The 17,981-nt window shown below is 32.5% G+C and overlaps 2 protein-coding genes across 2 annotated transcripts; both read left to right on the top strand.

Annotated features, from left to right (window-relative positions):
- The first annotated feature begins 7 nt into the window (after window positions 1-7).
- On the top strand, window positions 8-6,379 carry LOC113381972. Its single transcript, XM_026620590.1, has 7 exons — window positions 8-184; window positions 2,021-2,220; window positions 4,122-4,242; window positions 4,559-4,737; window positions 5,546-5,722; window positions 5,924-6,136; window positions 6,215-6,379. Exons 1-5 carry the CDS (start codon window positions 8-10, stop codon window positions 5,556-5,558), a joined length of 690 nt encoding a protein of 229 aa, XP_026476375.1. The 3' UTR covers window positions 5,559-5,722; window positions 5,924-6,136; window positions 6,215-6,379.
- Window positions 6,380-6,545: 166 nt separating this feature from the next.
- Window positions 6,546-17,821, top strand: LOC113381970 (cohesin subunit SA-3-like; the record flags this gene model as incomplete). The annotated part of the gene is made up of 10 exons (XM_026620589.1): window positions 6,546-6,667; window positions 7,304-7,463; window positions 7,984-8,111; window positions 8,659-8,835; window positions 11,875-12,074; window positions 14,301-14,467; window positions 14,569-14,667; window positions 16,952-17,035; window positions 17,132-17,203; window positions 17,717-17,821. Coding segments are annotated over exons 2-10 (1,084 nt in total), but the record flags the coding sequence as incomplete, so codon positions are not given.
- Window positions 17,822-17,981: the final 160 nt, after the last annotated feature.

Here is a 17,981-nt window from a genome sequence, read left to right as displayed (position 1 = left end):
TTTTCAGATGATCGTCGGCAATTGGATTTGCCTGTACGTCCGAGACAGGTACAAGGCGTTGGCGGCCCTGGTATTACTTTTAGTAAACGCCAGCGGCTACAACGGCGTACAAGTGACCGCCCAAATGATGCAAACTTTTGAGCATTTTTCACTTGCTAATTACATAGAAGGAGGTTTTGTAGAGGTATAATAGATAATGCAATATATCACAATGTACTATCGAAGTGAAACTTCTTAGGCGACTTTGAACAAGGTTGCTTTCAATGCGTTCAATGGGTTCAATGCAAAGTGAGCTAATGTTTTAATAATGATTGTTTTAGAATGCCATATATTAGGAAAGTTGATGATTGTTTCAGATTTTTTTAGAATGTAAAATGTTTTTCGAATGTTATGGATTATTTCATAATTTTTAGAATATTTATTAGAACATTGTAGACTATCTGAAAGTGTTGCATACTCTTTGAAGGTCTTGCAGACTGCCCAAAGGCATTGCAATCTCATTTTCACATTACGAAGTTTCACTTCTTTTGCAGAGTATCACTTCTATTATTTTTATTGTTTTTTTTTTGTAGGAAGATGAAGGATTTCCTTCTCTACTCTCCAAAAATAAAAAACTTACTGTTGATTTTTGCCAGTTCTTCCAAAGTATTATAAAGATGGGTGGAGACATAATTTATGATGTTTTTTTTATGAAAAATCTGACCTCAATCTTAAAACATTTGTCTAGATTGGGTCAGAAAAATATAAGATATACGGCAACATTGGCAGGTAAATTGTATTCGTGAGAATGATTTTTATACGTAGACTCTCCTATGGGTTTTTAGATATTTTTAGCCATCTATATATTTTACACATTTCTAGACAATTTCAAAAATATGTAGCCGTTTGTAGATATTTTTCTTAAATTTTTGTACATTTTTAACCCTTGCCAGTAGGCGACATATACATTTATGTATATATATCTAGACATTTTTGTACATATTAAAAATTTTTAAGTTACATTTAACCCTCCGTCGGTCGGATATTTTTTCACTTTCGAACGGTCGGAAAGGTCTGGCTGGACCACCATTCATTTTACATGCATTTATATGGGATAAATGAGTTTTTGGTGTCTTATATATTAACGATTATTAGTAGTAAATATTTATAGTTTAGATTTTTTCTTTTTACGGTAAGTCTTTTGCATGTGTTGAGCTTGCTTATAATAAAAATATTACATACATATTATATTATATAAAAAAATCAAGAAATATAAAAAAATCGTTGCTTTTTTTGTTAATTTTTCTGTTTATATCAATGAAAAACAATTTTATTCTTTTTCTGCGCCTTTGAAATGAATGTGAAATTCAAAAGAAAACGAAATGAGGTGCGTCGTCTTTGAAATGAGCTGTAAAACTCGAAGTGAAAATATAATTTCACTACAGGTTTGGCAAAAAAAAAAAAATTCGAACGCAGTACGGGTAGAAAAATTGTTGATAATGTGTGCATTACTCATCCGATTTTCAGTGTTTGCGATTACCAATAAGTTTGGTAGGTTTTTAAGGAACTTTCGTCATGAAAATAGTAACATTCATGCTACAACACATAGCAAAGAATATATACAACGCTGTTTGAATAGAAAATACCATGAAAAGAAGATAAAATACTGGTTTACATAAATCAAAAAGCGTATATTTCATACAAAATGTATGGGTGGTCTAGACAGACCTTTCCGACCGTTCGAAGTATAAAAAAGTGAATATCCTTATAATTATCCTTCTGTACAATTTTTCGTCCTGATTTTTTTATTGATCGACAGCTAATGAAATTTTAGGAAAAGTCAAGAAATTTCGAGTCGATAGGATTACTAGAAGTATTTTTTTTTTTTGTTAATTGAAGTCGAAAAAAGTCTGGCCGGACCACGCCGACCGACGGAGGGTTAAACATCACTAGACATTAAAAATGAATACATTGGCAAAAGAGTTGAAAAAATATTTTAAAATTACCATTTGATTAACTGATTTTTTATATATCTATTCAGGCTGGTCGATCAATACAGAGTTCAGACCTGAATCGGTGGTCGGAGCTGATTCAGGTCGAAGAAGCGAAGGAGACGACGAGGCGTGATCTGAGCCGCTTGGCATTCCTTCAATCTGAAAAAAATAAATTAAATAAAAAGTATAGGGAACTTGAATTGTGCATCAACTCCCTATACAGGCATTTAATTTATAAACGCATCAAGTAAGATATTTTGACATTTATGGGCCAATTCTTCTTGGATAACACAGCTAAGTTTTGTTTGTAGACTCCTGCTTTAACATATCATGTCTTAAATAAGCATATGTTCAGGATTATGTATTCTTGGAGCACGTCGTGTAGGAGGCACTCTTTTTTCGATTGAATTGAATGGAATGGGTCCTATTCAGTTTTTTCCTTTTCTTTTCATGATCGTTCTCAGTCGAGTCTTTTATGGACTTATTCTTTTCCAATCACCTGTCTCCTGCGCACCACATTTTAAAACTCTCCAAATAGTAATAGTAGGTAAATATTAATAGTAAAGAGCTATGCTCTGGACAAAACATTTTTTTTATCAATATCATCCACAAGTCGAGACTTGGTTGGTTCTCACTAGTGTTCTCAACTTCGCAAACTCCACCTTGGCGCTTGCGATCTTTGTCCTGATCTTTCTCGTGCTCCAATTTTTGATTTTCTACTGTTATCTTCAGAGTATCATCTCGTTTTGATACTCTCATCACCAGGGCCGGATTTAGAAATTTGGCGCCCCGGGGCAATGACAAAAATGCCGCTCCATCCCTAAAATTTTACGAATTTTGGAACTTTTTTTTAAAGCAATCGCGCTGCTTCAGCTACGAGGGAGAAAATATAGAAGCGCGTAAGCGCCGCGTTGCAGTCTAACGGATAAACAATGTTACAGAACTTACATAAATGTAAACAAAATTTATACTTATGATCACTTTTGTCCGCCAAATGTTTCTTTTTCAATTTTTTTTATTGGATCACAAAACCGCTAAACCTGCCCTCCACAAATTTAAGCAGTTATTTATTCTGTAATTTATTCTTGTTTGAATGTTATTGGATGCTTTTTTCTCAAAAACTGAATTATCAGTTTTGGCATTTTGGCCCGTATCTTCACAACAGTTGGACCTGCCTTGAGGTCTGTTTATCGATATGAATTGAATCATAAATCGGTTGATCCGTGCTCTCGAAATCGACTTAAATAATTAAACAATATTATATTTCTATTGATGGGGAAACGTGCTGATTAGCTTTTGGTACAGGCAATTACGTAAAATGGAAATTGAGTTTCGATATTTCTTCTCTTCTTTGCAAAAAGTTCATAATTTTCGAAAAATTTCAAAATACAAAAAATGTGTTTTAGAAGTATTTTTTTTCATTTTTCAATAAATGTTGAAGCTCTTTATAAAATGTAATTTTTAGTAAGTGATGTTTCAATAATTTGTCTCAAGGCACAATGCCATGAGTCACTAGTTTAAATTTTTTTCGACGCTATGAGCTTGGAAGTGCACAAATACGCCATTTTAAGAGGGCTCGAGAACTGAAGAACATATTTTTCTTAAACTATCAGCTTGTTTACGGATCTTTATATTAGCCAAATTGCCAAATTTGATGACTTATTAACCAATTTGATAATTTGCGTTCGGAGAGGGAGGCAAGGCAAAATAATAAATTTTACTTATCGTTTATTTCAACCCAAATTTTGCATTGCAATCATATTATGTTTTGTTAATTATATTTCTTGAAATAAAAAATGTTGTTAAAAAGGTTGATCATATTGTATAGAATTTTTTTCTCACTATCCAAATTTTGCCGCCCCCCAAAACTTGCCGCCCTGGGCAGTAGCCCCGATTGCCCCTACTGTAAATCCAACACTGCTCATCACTTCCAATTTGTTGATGTTGATTTCCGTTCCATATCTTCTACCCATTTCGACGATTCTGTCCATCATGTTTTGCAGCTCGGTTTGGTTTTCTGATATTACCACTAGATCAATCATTTTGCCATATAAAACAAAATGTCACCAGGAATAGCTGTTATACCTACCATAATTCCTTGAACCGCATAAGTTAAAGAATATTTTTTAAACATCAGTTTATTTACAGAGATATCGCACCTGTCACAAGACGTGTCAGCATACGAGAATTGGGCCGCTTGTTAAGAAAGCACCCAGGACTATTACACGAATCGACTTTGCGGCTTTTTGCATTTTTCCTCTATGACAAGGTATATATATATATATATATATATATATATATATATATATATATATATATAATAAATAAATGGTAGTCTTTCATCCATGCTTCCTGATCCTGCACTTCGGTTTTCAGTACCCTGTATTTTCTCTTTACCAATCCCTTCAGCCCTTCTATTTTACCATCCACGACGTCGTGCAGGAGGCACTCTTTAGAACAAAACGGGTCCAATCCAGTTTCCTTCCTTCTTCAAGATTCTTGAAAAGGCCGATCTTGAAATGTCAAGAGAACAGAAAAATCTCCTCAGGCAGTTACTAATAATGATTTTTTCTATATCTTCACAGGCTGCATCAGTACGGGCAAGCGTTTTAAAAGCCTTGCTCCCGTTGTATGAGGACGTAAAATTAGCCAACAAATTAAAATTGTTCAGTCACAAATACCAACAAAGAATTCTTAGATTATCTTGGGATAAGAGCGGATGCAATCAGGAGATTGCAATAAAGCTCGTCACAGCAGTGTTCAGGTGAGAGTTGAGAATAAAAATGTTCACTTAATAGACAAATGTATGAAACTTTTGATGGTGATAACCCAGTAAACACCCAACGGTAGTAGCAATCTTATATTACAGCTGTTCAAAAAATAATAGTATATTGCCAGCGATAAAGTAAAAAAAATACAAGCAATAAATGAATTGTATGTTAATTCTAATTGAAGAGTGAAGTTGCGAAAACAATATTTGTTTAGGCGTTGTTTGACATAATCCACTGCCTCAACAAATACTATAGAAGTTATTAATCTAATCTAATAATGAAAGTTCATTTCTAAATGATAATTACGGACAGATGATCATTTTCCAGAAATGATCTCAAGTTGCAATATTCGCAGCGAATCCGAATATGGTCGATAATTACAAGTACTGGACTCTACTTAATTGATATGCAGCTGCTCTCCTGGTCAATTAAATAAACAAAACGCTCTTGGTCCCCAGACAATTTGATTTTTTTTGGGTTTTTGGACGGTGTATGAACTCATGACCAATGGAATAGTTTTGTGGGAATCAGTTTGTCGCTTTTAGTACTACACATCTGTTTCCTTGATGTGATATTATAGCATGATAGTCGTCAAACGTTTAAGGCAATAATTTATAAGTCCAATTAGAAGTACAACATTAACTAAATCTAAACCGATCAAGTAAAAGTACCCTGCCCTGGTTTTAATGTCAGTACATGCAAATGGGTTAAACTATCCAGTTGTTTCTTCTTCTAGTGTGTTGATTATATGTTTAAACATTATTTTTTATTTCTAAATTTAATTACTTTTCATATTTACAGGTCCCAAGTATAAAACAAAACAAAATGAAAAAAGACAAATCAAATATGACCAAATATTTAATGCCGGTGATGGCGACTCTGTTGGCTCGCTTTAAAACCAATGTCAATTGTATTATCCATTTGATAAAAATTCCTCAATATTTTGACTTTGATAATACAATTGACATGGAAGATCTGGTTAGTATTTTAATATTTGTGCCTATGAATACCTATAAGGATTACTTGTCTTTGTGCTTGAATTGCCACCAGCAGGAGTATATATTTTAAGCAGAAATTTTAATTGCATATGGGAATGTTGATGTATCTTGCATTTGTTGTAGTTTTTCTAACTTTTTAATATATACTTACTAGTTTTAATCTAGTGTTTTATGTTTACAGCATTTAAGGAATTTATTGGGCGCTCTGCAAGCCATCGCCCAGGATTCTGCAGATGCGACAGTGCTGGACAACTGCAGCAATACTTTGCATTGCCTTTCTAGAAGGGCAAGAAGTATTGCTGCAGATTGCGATGCCGCCATTAAGACCATCGTAGACAAATGCGCATTCGTATATATGGAGCCAATTCTTACATGGCTAAGTATTGTGAATGGGGTACGAATTACATTTTTGTTATGTGTAGAAAGTTGTCAAACAATTCATCTCTTGATCAGAAATAATTTTTCTTTCTAGCAAATGGATCCAAAATATGCCAAGGAAGAAGATTTTCCTGAGATTTTAAATTCCCTAAAAAAAATCTACATTTTCCAATATTTATATAATGTAAATTATTTAAATATATGGGAAGATTTTTTAGGGGAATTTAAAGTCTTCAGGAATGGCGTTATTGAAAGGAATCTCCCTATCGAAGTATGTTAATTAGATCAAAGATTAAACATAACTAATTTAACTAATTCATACTCCTATCAAAATATCTTTTAGGGATCGATATACTGCCTGCTTTCTTACGGCGCTTATTTATCTTGGGCATTGATCGAAGTGAAAAAAATCGATTTAAATAATATGGTCGTTAATGCTATCGGTTGTATGGAACAAGCCGATATGTTAAAGTTATAATTAAAAAATTACATTGAAATTTGCAAAGACATTGTACAAAATGTCTCTCATAACGATCTCCAACAAGCTGTAAGTTGATTTGAAAAATTCAAAATTTTAAAGTAATACTAATTGTAAGGCGAATTTCAATATTGTTTTAAACTATACATGAACTACTTGCCTACCTTTCCACCTGTCTCCAACTTCTTCAACCTTCTACTTGTGAACAGTTTTACCTTGCTGCCTGTTTACTGTCCAACCTGTTAACCTGTTAACCTGTCTACTTGTCCATCTGATTGCCTGTCTATGTATCCACCTGCTCACCTACAAGTCTACTTGAAAACCAATTTACCTCTATCAGTCTGTTCATCAATGGGAATCGAATGCTTTTTGAAAAATTCAAATCGAATAATCGGTGCTCCGGGGTTGTCCGCCAAAAATAGTATCCTTATTAAATTGTATTATCAATGAGGTTCATAAATAGTAGATTGGGCAATGATTTTTATTTTGTTCATAATTTTAACCATTTCTAGTAAAAATATTGATTGAAGTAACGCTTACTATGTCCAATCCAAGCCTAATCAAAAATGTATGGGAAAGCGTCATGTTAGGTTTGGACGACATGGCAAGCACTCGCGATTTTTGAACAATTACAACTATTTTGGTTTTATCGAAGTTGCTGAAATATTTTTTGTACTTTTAATAAATTAATTTCTAACGTTTTAGGCCTTGTTTGCAATATGTACATTAGCCGCAAATTTCAATGTAGAACTGGCCGACCATAAGAACCCGATTCTACACGACTTGGTTTTAAAACTAAGCTCGGATGACGTTATGTTAATCAATAAGTATGCAGAAGAATATGTTTTCTTAAAACATTGGACAGGTAATAATTAGAATAAAATTAATTTAAATATTTCTTATTGAAGTGGAGCTTCTAATGCAAGTGCCAACAAGAAATGTTGAATAGAAAGAGACACAGAGCGAAAATTGTCTGAAGATGGTATAGATTATATAAAAATTTTGTAAATTGTCTGAAGATTTGTAATATATTTCTTTACTGGGAAAGTTTTTGAACATATTTTAATAGTTGGTTGTTTGATATCTGCTGTGATGCATGTTGATACACTTTTAAGCTTCAATTATAAATTGAAATGCCAAATGGAATTTTTCACTCGAAGATGCATCTAACACAACTCAACAATCACATTTATGTTTAGATTTTTGTTTATATGCATAACACAGTTTGTGTAAAAGAAAAGTTAATATGACTTTACTAGAAGACTTTTGTAATTATGTTATCGTTATTAATTATCTCATTGTAGAAAGGCACGAAGAAGATGAGAGCCCAAAGAAAAATTTTATTAGAAGATTTTGTAATTAATTATGTTATTATCTTATTGCAGGAACACACGAAGAAGATCAAGTCCAAATAAAGAAACGTCGTGAAGTCTTGGAGCGTTTTTGCAAACTTATTGAATTTGGTATCATACCAGTTACCAGCGCGTCCTTTGTTTTGATGTATTATGTGAAGGTAAGGTTATAACAGTTATTCATTGCATATTGAAACTTCTTTCTATTTCACTTTGTAATTTACTGACTAGCTAACATCCTAATAATTGCCCATCGAAGTCTCCAAAATCTTTCTGAAAGAAAGGCTTAAAAATTCAAAAGAAAACTATTAAGGTCCAAGAGAATAAAGATCTTGCCATGTGAAGTATTCTATAGCTTTGCTATTCCCAAACCTGAAGGATTACCTTAGAATCCATAATTTGCCCTCAAAAACACCTGCATTTGACTTGACCATGGATTTAGTAGCTTTATGAACAAAACAGTGGATGTATTACGAGGACCTAGGATAATTAGTTAAAACAATGTAATACTATTAAATAGTAGTTTGCCTGAAGGCAGGTCCATGGCCTGAGAGCACCACAAATCAATGATTCCCCTTTCCTTCTTTTTGTTTATTATTCACATCACCGCTTTATGCATTTTCCTTACCATACTTATTAGTATATTGTGTATAAGTGTTGTGTGTAAGAAAATAGATCAATTTAATTCAACACTATTGTATTTTGCAGTGTGAAAAATGCTATGGAGATATCATAAAGAAAATGGTCGCCACGATGTGCAGCCTCAGCAGGACAAATTGCACCACGGTCATGTTCCTGACTTTGAAGGAAAATTATTTGCAGGTGGAAAGTTCATGTGCTGGCGATGTGGTTAATAAAACTATCGAAGGATTTGTGCAGCTAAAGGTATTTATTCTGTGTAATGTGTGTAATTTATGAAACGAACTAGTGGTGCATGGCATCGTGCCTTTAGGCAAATTGCTCGAACTTTCCGTACCGTAATGAAATATTCGAGAAATTTTAAACGTTTTCAAATATTTAATTATTACAAATACTGTAACTTTCATTATTTTTGCTATCTTGTTATATCTGAGCAGATCAAATGTAAATCATAAATCAATTTATCTCCAGAACATTAACAATCGTCATTTCATTTCGAATTCAATTTCAAAAAAATTGTTGCCTAATTGGCACAAAATTGAAAAAGTGCTCCCGTATAGTCACATTCTTCTGTGCATTTGCAAATAATTCTGTGCGACATTTTCACTTATACTGTGCTTAGTTTGGCGGCATTTTCACATTTTTCAATAGGTTTCGTTTTCACAACATTGGAAATGTGCTCCAATACATAAACAGTCTAAACGCACTTGTGTAAACATTTGTACCAGAGTGGCGCTTAGACTGTGCTTAGACTGGGTCATTTTTTCAATTTTTATAATCCAAAATTACAAAAATATTTTATGAAAAATAAAAAAAGATGTAATATTTGTTTATCTCCAAAAGCAATTGTTTTGTCAATACAAGCAGAAAGTTTTTTATATCATTCAAATCGGACGCTTCTTAGTTCACTCAAAAAATGCTATTTTTTGCACGTTTAGCTTTGTATCTCCGAAATGGCGGGACCTGTCTTTGCCAAAAACGAATCACCTCTTTTCCCAATCATTACAAATTGAATGTTTTTTAGATCATTCAAATCGGATACTCCGTTCTCTCAAAAACTCGATTTCTATTTTCTGCACTCTTTGCTCCGTATCTCCGTAACGGCTGGACCTGCCTTTGCCAAAAACTAATCAGCACATCTCCCTATTAATAGGGATCGAATGTTTTTAAACCATTCAAATCGGTTGATCCGTGCGCCCGAAAACGTGGACGAAATAATGCGGACATATAAAACACACACACACCTACACACACATCAAAATTTTCTGAGAAATGCCAAAATGTTCAGAAACCTTCAAAACCTCTAAAAATGCAAAAAAAATTATTTTCGATTTTTCAGAATTGAAGAACTTGATTTATATTCATATTTACTAATCTCTGGAAACATTTTTTTTTAATATTTATCTATGGTAACTCCAAACGTTCAACTTCTGGAGGTCCAATTAGAAGTATAATTTATTGTTTACTCCAATTCACTTTTTTTTTTTTTAACTTCCCGTAGGGCAAGTTATAGTAATCGCAAAAAAATCTAAAATGAACATTTTTATATTCTTTACGTTGCAAAACCTTCTGAACATTTTGGCATACCTTAAAAAAAATTAATGTATGTGTGTGTATGTATGTGTGTGTGTGCGTGTGTGCGTGTATGCGGATACAAATTTTCGTCGACGATTTCGGGAACACGGATGAAGCGATTTGAATAATTGAAAAAACATTCGATTCGTATTGATAAGGAGACGTGCGGATTAGTTTTTGGCGAAGGCAGGTCTAGCCGTTCCGAAAATATAGGGCAAAATGTTCCAAAAATGGTAACTCCGTTTTTAAGAGAACGGAGCGTCCAATGTTAACAATTCAAAAAACGTCTTACTTGTATTGATAAGATGAAGAACTGCAAGAATTTTCATGAAGGCAGGTCAAGCGGTTTCGGAGATCTAATGAAAAAAGTAAAAAAATGCCATTTGGCGGTCAAAAATGATCATGAGACATATGCACATCAAATTATCAGATATTTTATATAGATTTTAACAATAAGTTTAAATTTTGTTTGCATTCCTATGGGTTCCGTATCAATGTTTATCCGTTAGACGGCGGCGCGACGCTTACGCGCTTCGATATTTCGTATCTATGCAATTAAAGCAGTACGATTGCTTTGAAAAAAAGTTCAAAACTTCCAAAATATGTCAAAATAAAGAAAACATTTTTTTTTCAAAAAACAATTTTTTTAAAAAAAGTAATTCTCTGTCAAATTTATAGTTTCTCAAAAATCTAATTTTTTCGAAGTAATGTTTTTTTCAAAAATGTTAATCGTTTTTTAAATAAAAATAATTTTTAGTACGGGAAGTTCCAGCAATTTGCCTTAATGCACGATGCCATGCGCCCCACTTGTTGGTTTTTGTATTCGTAAATAGTACTTTGCCAATTTTTACCACCTTTCGCAAAACCTCACAGGTTGGAACCGACGTATTGATTTTATTTTATTCTTTTTGAAGTAAAACTTCTTTAGGCGCGACTAGGGTATAAATCCGTCGTTGTATGCGTACCGATATCAACAAGGAAATCGACATAGATAAATAAACATTTTAAAGTTACATCGTAGCACAAATCTTGATTTAATGAAAAATGCCAGTATCGGAAGAATATTTTACCTTGTTTTTTGAAAATATTAAAACAAATTATACATTTGTTTCTTGATAAGAAATTATTTCTATATTATTCGTAGTTTCTATAAATCTTTGTAGTTATTAAAATGGAAAATATTTTTAGGCAAGGCAGATATTACAACTGTTCAAAGAATAATAGTATATCGCCAGCAAAAAAGTAAAAAAATACAAGCCGTAAATGATTGTATGTTGATTTTAATTACATGAAGTTCTTCAAACACAATTATTAAATGATGAGTGAGTGAAGTTGCAAAAACAATATTTGTTTAGGCGTTGTTTAACAGAATCCACTGTGTGGACGATAATATCATAGAATTTATTAATCAGCAATTACTTCATTTCTCTAATGAAGAACCGACAAACCGATCATGTCATATTTGAAGTATGACTTGAATTACATTATCGTTTTCAAATATTATACATATTTTTAATGCCATTATAGATATATAGATGTATAATGGCCGACACTAATAAATGTGTGCATCACTAGTGTTACCATATTACTGATAAACATTATTCAAAATTGTTATACGATGTATTTATTTTTGCTTAAATGCCATCTTGTACAATAGCAAATAAGTTTTACTTCACTTTTTTTTATTTCACTTTTTTTTATTTCACTCAGACTTTGGCCGCACATCTAGCCAAGTTCTTGGGCACAAACAAACTGAAAAATCGACAAGCAGTAGCAAAGCTGCACGAGGCTGGGATTCTGTTTGCGGTTGAACAAAGTGGTAGCCCGAATGTGCCTCCACATCGCTTACCGTTTTTAGAAATATTAACCAAGTTTTCAGCAAAGCTTGAAGAAGAGGATAGATCTTCTGTGTGAGTAATAAATATTTACTGTAATACCTGGGTAAAATGTACATTTTAATAAGTGTGATCTCTGTATAGAAGAGGAGATCCCTTACATTTTTCGTTTTGTCTTAAGGGGGTATTCTACTGTAGAATTTTGAAAAAATCGATTTTTTTTTCATATTTTCAAAGTTGAGTTATTCAAAAATATGTCATTAAAAGGATTTTTCAAAATTACTATTACAGTAGAACTTCAATTATCCGAATTAATGGGGACCGGGACCCATTCGGATAATCAAATATTCGGATAATCGGAGTTTTTTTTTAAATTGCCATTGGAGAGAAAAAAAGTAACGTTTTGATATTGCACTATTTTTTTATTGAATTAAATGAAAGAAACATGACATTTTCACATGTTTTAAATATAAATAAAATGTACTTAAACGAGTTAAAAAAAAAATGTACAAGTTTAGAAATAAAAATCATTGTTTTGTAAACATCTCCGTCAAATCAAAACAAACAATGTGCCTACACTGGCTTTGCTGATGGAAGAATAATAGCGCACTTAAACTTTTTTTTGGACAATTTTTTTTTCTGAAAGTGATTCGGATAATCGGCGATTCGGATAGTCGGAGTTCGGATAATTGGAGTTCTACTGTATTTCCTGAGTTATAGCCGTTTTAGTGACGTGGCCTCGGTTCGGGTCCGACCGAGTCTCAAAACTTTGAACGCGTTTTTCTCGGAACTACTTTTTTCGAGCTGGCGGTAAGGATATCTCGAGTTCTAATGAACCAGATTTACTTCAAATCTGGAGAGGATCTTCTCTATGCATCGCTTTATCGCATAGACCTTTCCCAAAACTATAACTTTTCATTTAGTATTTTTAAAAAAATCGGAATTGTTAAAAAAAAAACATGAAAAAAAATTTTTTTTTTCAAACTGCCGCCATTCAAACAAAAATTTCTTTTTTAACTTATCCAAGGTTCATACGATAGCGGCATCTATAATAATTAATAATCCATCTATTTTTTATGTTTCGGATCACCAGGAGGGTTGGAATCATGCACGCCAGGACACCCTCTTTTTTTGAGCCCCCACTTCGACTGCTCATAACTTTGTAAATTCTAATTTTTTTTTTATGTAATAATAAAATATCAATAAACAAATGATAAAAAAAATCGATAGTAAAAATATTGATTCCTTTATACAGCGCTTCAAAAACCGGGCAAAATTCATGCTTCTACAGTAGAATACCCCCTTAAAAAAGGTGATTTTTGGGAAATTATATTGAACAAAATGCTTCATCATTTCAAAATTTTAAGAACATATTTTACACATGTTTTAAGAATTCATAGTATACGTTTTGAAGAAAAAAATTAAATATTTTTTAAGTTATCGTCGATCTCCAACGGCGCGACAAAAGGCCCTTCACTGCTGCAGTGATTCCAGCCTTCTACATGAATGAAATTTAAAAAAAAATTCTCGTTAAACTAGATAATATTGTCTGTAAAATGACCTACCATAAAAAAATAATCAAAAATTGACAAAACGGCGGCGTTTTAAAAAAATAGTCGAATTTTACCCAAAATTTTGGTCGTTTTTGGACTGCCAAAATTCGATTTTTGATCCGATCATTTTACGGAGAGCTATATATAGAACATGTAAAAAAAATTCGATAGTGATCGGATCATTTGTTTTTGAGTAATAACTGCAGCAAATTCGGAAAATGCTGTCTCGAGAAAAAGCATTTAAAGATAAAACGATCTTTGTACTATATACTGTATATATATACTCTTTAAATGGCTATGACTCAAAAACTATTCAAGATATCGATTTAAAATTTTTGAATGGTATTTTTAAAGGCATAGCCTATCTAATTATGAAAAAATTGAAAATTCGATTTTTTAAAAATTTCACACTAGGTGTGCCCCTTAAGAAAAATTGCTAAAAGTGTGCAAATAATTGACTTGGTCAATGAATATTGAGATGCAGCAACTTTCAAAATGGTGGCAATAAATCCATACCAGTTATTTTCGACAAATAATAGTTCAAATTTTAAATAAATCACGTGTATTTGCCATGTCGTCCTTACCTAACACAACGCTTTCTCATACATTTTTACTTATTATTAGGCTTGGATATGCACGGTGAGCATCACTAACTAGGCCCAAGTGATATTTTTCCTTAAGCGAGTTGTGAAAAGATAAAAATTGAATTCTTCTATTATATTATCATCATCGTCCATTCTGGTTTCAGATTCAAGTACTTACAATCAAGGAGTGGAATACCTTCTAGAATACCCTCAGGAGCCATATGGGCTCCATATAGGAATTATATAAGGTCTCTTATCGGTTCCAAACCCCCCCTGCCCCTAAATACGGAGCAAAGGGCCAAGGAACCAAGCCAAAGGCCAAGACCTACAGGTATATGTTAACGTCAATATGTAAATTAATGTTTTGTATCATCTGCAATATATGTGGGTGGAATGATAAAGAATATAGTAAGTTTTTTCTTATTCCCGAAGGTGCAGCTGGTGAAACCTTTCCTTTTCCTACAACATCCATACAGAGGTCCGGGCATTCTATGGAGCGACCGCGAGGGGAAACAATTAGGAGATATCCAGGTATGTTTTAATATTAATTGAACATCAAAATGTTACGAAAACATTTCGATGGCTTTCTTACGCATCCTCGTAACTCGATTTTTGACGATTTTGAGTTTTAGTCGAAAAATCGCTGTGTGTGTGTGTTCTGTTCACATATTTGGGAGCACGGATCGATTTGATTTGAAATATTTAAAAAGCAATCGTTTACTATTGAGAAAACAGAGCATCCGATTTGAATTATTCAAAAACATTCAACATGTATTGATGATGCGGTGATTAGTTTTTGGAAAAGACAGGCCCAGTAGTTTCAAAACTTCCGATTCGAATGATTCAAAAAACATTTTGCAGTATGAAGAATCGATTAGTTTAGGAAAGCAAAAAATTTTTGTCCATTTTTTTTTTTAATTTACCATTTTTTCACTGTTTAAATATGAAAAATGATTCGAATTTTAATTTGAATGCTAGCTAAAATTCTAAAACTCTCTTATATACTTCAAACAAATAAATTTAACTTTGCAAATTAGATTATATAATTCTTAGAGATATGAGATATGTTCTTTTTACTTCTTTTTACTTTTTATATAAACATATATAAACGTCGTCGTCGAATTTATTCTTATATTTATAATACGAATAATGAATGTTACAGTATTTATAATAATAAGCTATTCGAAATCATCTATTATTCCTCGATTCGATTTAATTACGGAATGGGAAGTTTCGACAATTCGCTTAAAGGCACGATGCCATGCACCTCTAATTATATTATTATTATGTTGAAAACAAATATCACAGCAAGCAACAAAAATTAAACAATTATCTGGTCTGATCCTGATCACATCTCTATCTCACTATCACCAACTTTATCTAGAACATGTTTCATGTTGCGCACCCGAAAACCCAAACTTGGTTTAAATTGCTTACTTTCAGTATATTAGGGCAACTTTTATTCTCACTTTTCATACGGAATCCAATTCTGGGGTTTTTCATCCGAACTAATTAAAATATTTACGCTTCAGAAAAGAGCTATTCGAATCATTTTTTCCTTGTCCATATTTAAAAAACACAATATTCTAACTGTCCCATGCATTTATCTGCTGGTAACATTATCTTTCATCAAAAACAATTGGAAACTTTTTGATATGGCTTCGTCTTCCTCAAACTACAACACTAGACACAAACTTTCAATGCAATCGACGGTTTAGGTATTCAGCTTATGAATAAACTTCTACTTCTACTTCAATATCCGAAACTTAGACAGCAAAAAATTTGATGCTCTCTTAGTTAAACTTTTTAAAGGATTAGCTTTTTATGACACTGCTGAATTTTCTCAATTTGATTTCAATAACTATTTTCTTGCATAATCCTTATCATTTATCTATATAGTCTGACCATTCGATCGCCTGTACAACCATGTTTTTTTATTGCTATTTTATTAATTCAATTTTTACGGTTTTGAATGAGTATAACTTTCAACCTTGTGCAAGAATTTTGAGCTTGACTCCTGGTTAAATAGACTTTAATATGATGAACTTAATTATGAATCAGTTCTTTTTTTCAGAAGCGAAATTCGTGCAGCTATTATGATTATTAAAAAATTATTATCCTTTCAATATTAATTATTTTGACAATTAGCTGGACAAGAGTCTGAAATAATATCTATTATTATTAATTACGGCTTGCTTATGATTAAATAAATAAATAAACTAATAGGGTGTATGGCATCGTGCTTTAAGGCAAATTGCTAGAATTTCCCGTACCGTAACGAAATGTTCGAGGAATATTGAATGTTTTCAAATAGATTATTATAATAATTGAAACATTGTCTAATATTTATAAGAATTATATAAACTGAATTGCAAAGATGAAATTATTTGTTTAAAGTATATTAGAACTTTAGTCAGAATTAAAAATAAAATTTGAATTATTTTCCATATAGGGAAAAAATTTGAAACAATTTTTTTTTTCCAAAATCAATTATTTTGTTAAGACAAGCAGAAAGTTCTTTGAATCATTTAAATCGGACGCTTAGTTCTCTCAAAAACTGCCATTTTGTACACATTTAGCTCCGTATCTTCGAAATGGCTGGACGTGCCTTTCCCAAGAACTAATTAGCACATCTCCCTATTAATAGGAATCGAATGTTTTTTGAACCATTCAAATCGGTTGATCCGTGCGCCCGAAAAAATGCGGACACACATGCACACACATGCACACAAAACACACGCATCTGTACTCTGATTTTTTCTGAATTATGCCAAATGAAATGAAGATAATAATAATTACATTCTTGGTTCTGAAGGTACAACTGGTGAACGCCCCGCCACGCCAATGACAAGAACACCACAGAGATCCCCGGGCCGCGCCCCCATTAGGATTATAATAAGTATATTTTAATATTAATTGACTTATTGTGCAATAAATACGTTAATGTTAGTGTTAGTAAAGATAAAGATAATAACAATTATATTTTGTTCTGAAGCTCCGGTCAGTAAACCCTCGGGGCCGCGATCGCCCCCAACACGTGGCAGAATATTAAGTGCTGGCCATCTTGGTATGTTTTAATATTAATTTGAAAGTTATTATCTAATACGTTCATGTTACATAACGTGTGTAAAGTAAGTGTGAAGATAAAGATAATTATAATTGCCTTGTTGGTCTAGAGCAGTGATTCCCAAACTTCTTTTACTTACTATCGCGTGGCCTGGCCTGGCCGATTTTTTATTATACGACGCGTTAGCTAATGTATTGCGTAATCATTAACTGGCTTGCTAATCTGTGTTATCACTAATAATAAGAATGATGATAGATTCTCAATTTTGATTTAAGTCAGCATTAAATTATGATTCAGGGCCGACAGTGACAAAGTCGGCATCTAAAGAAATTGAAATTTTTTTTTAAAATGGGATTTGTAGTATTGTTAACTAATGTATTACAAAATTGTATATATATCATATATGTTTCGATAATTTTGACTAAAATATTATCTTTATATATTTCAGTGTCAATGTTAATTGTTTATTAATATATATGATAATAATATTCTTTTTTACTTTTGTGCTGTTAGCGCCCCCTACACCGGTGTATCGGCGCAGCGCCTCTAAGGGTTCTTCGCCCAGAAGAAGACCAGAAAGGCCCAGTGAAGTTATGCAACCCAAAAGGAGACGTCTAGGTATGTTATAATGATAAGTGAACGTTAATACGTAATAAGAACGTTGATGTTACAAAACAACTATAATATCAGTGGGAAAACCTCAAGGCAAATTGCTGGAACTTTCCGTACCATTTTTTTTTTTAAAAAAAAGATTACATTTTTGAAAATCATTTACTCT

This window comes from Ctenocephalides felis, unplaced genomic scaffold (assembly GCF_003426905.1).
Source record: "Ctenocephalides felis isolate EL2017-DRISC unplaced genomic scaffold, ASM342690v1 CF-g0.4_SCAFFOLD_03228, whole genome shotgun sequence".
Taxonomy (NCBI): domain Eukaryota; kingdom Metazoa; phylum Arthropoda; class Insecta; order Siphonaptera; family Pulicidae; genus Ctenocephalides; species Ctenocephalides felis.
This window is presented reverse-complemented; position numbering and strand designations above follow the sequence as displayed.

Bases quoted from the DNA above. Each gene is read 5' to 3' on its own strand.
- LOC113381972 (XM_026620590.1), top strand. From the start codon at position 8: ATGATCGTCGGCAATTGGATTTGCCTGTACGTCCGAGACAGGTACAAG. The intron at 2,221-4,121 runs GTAAGATATTTT...GTTTATTTACAG, and splicing joins TTAATTTATAAACGCATCAA to AGATATCGCACCTGTCACAA. The intron at 4,243-4,558 runs GTATATATATAT...ATATCTTCACAG, and splicing joins CATTTTTCCTCTATGACAAG to GCTGCATCAGTACGGGCAAG.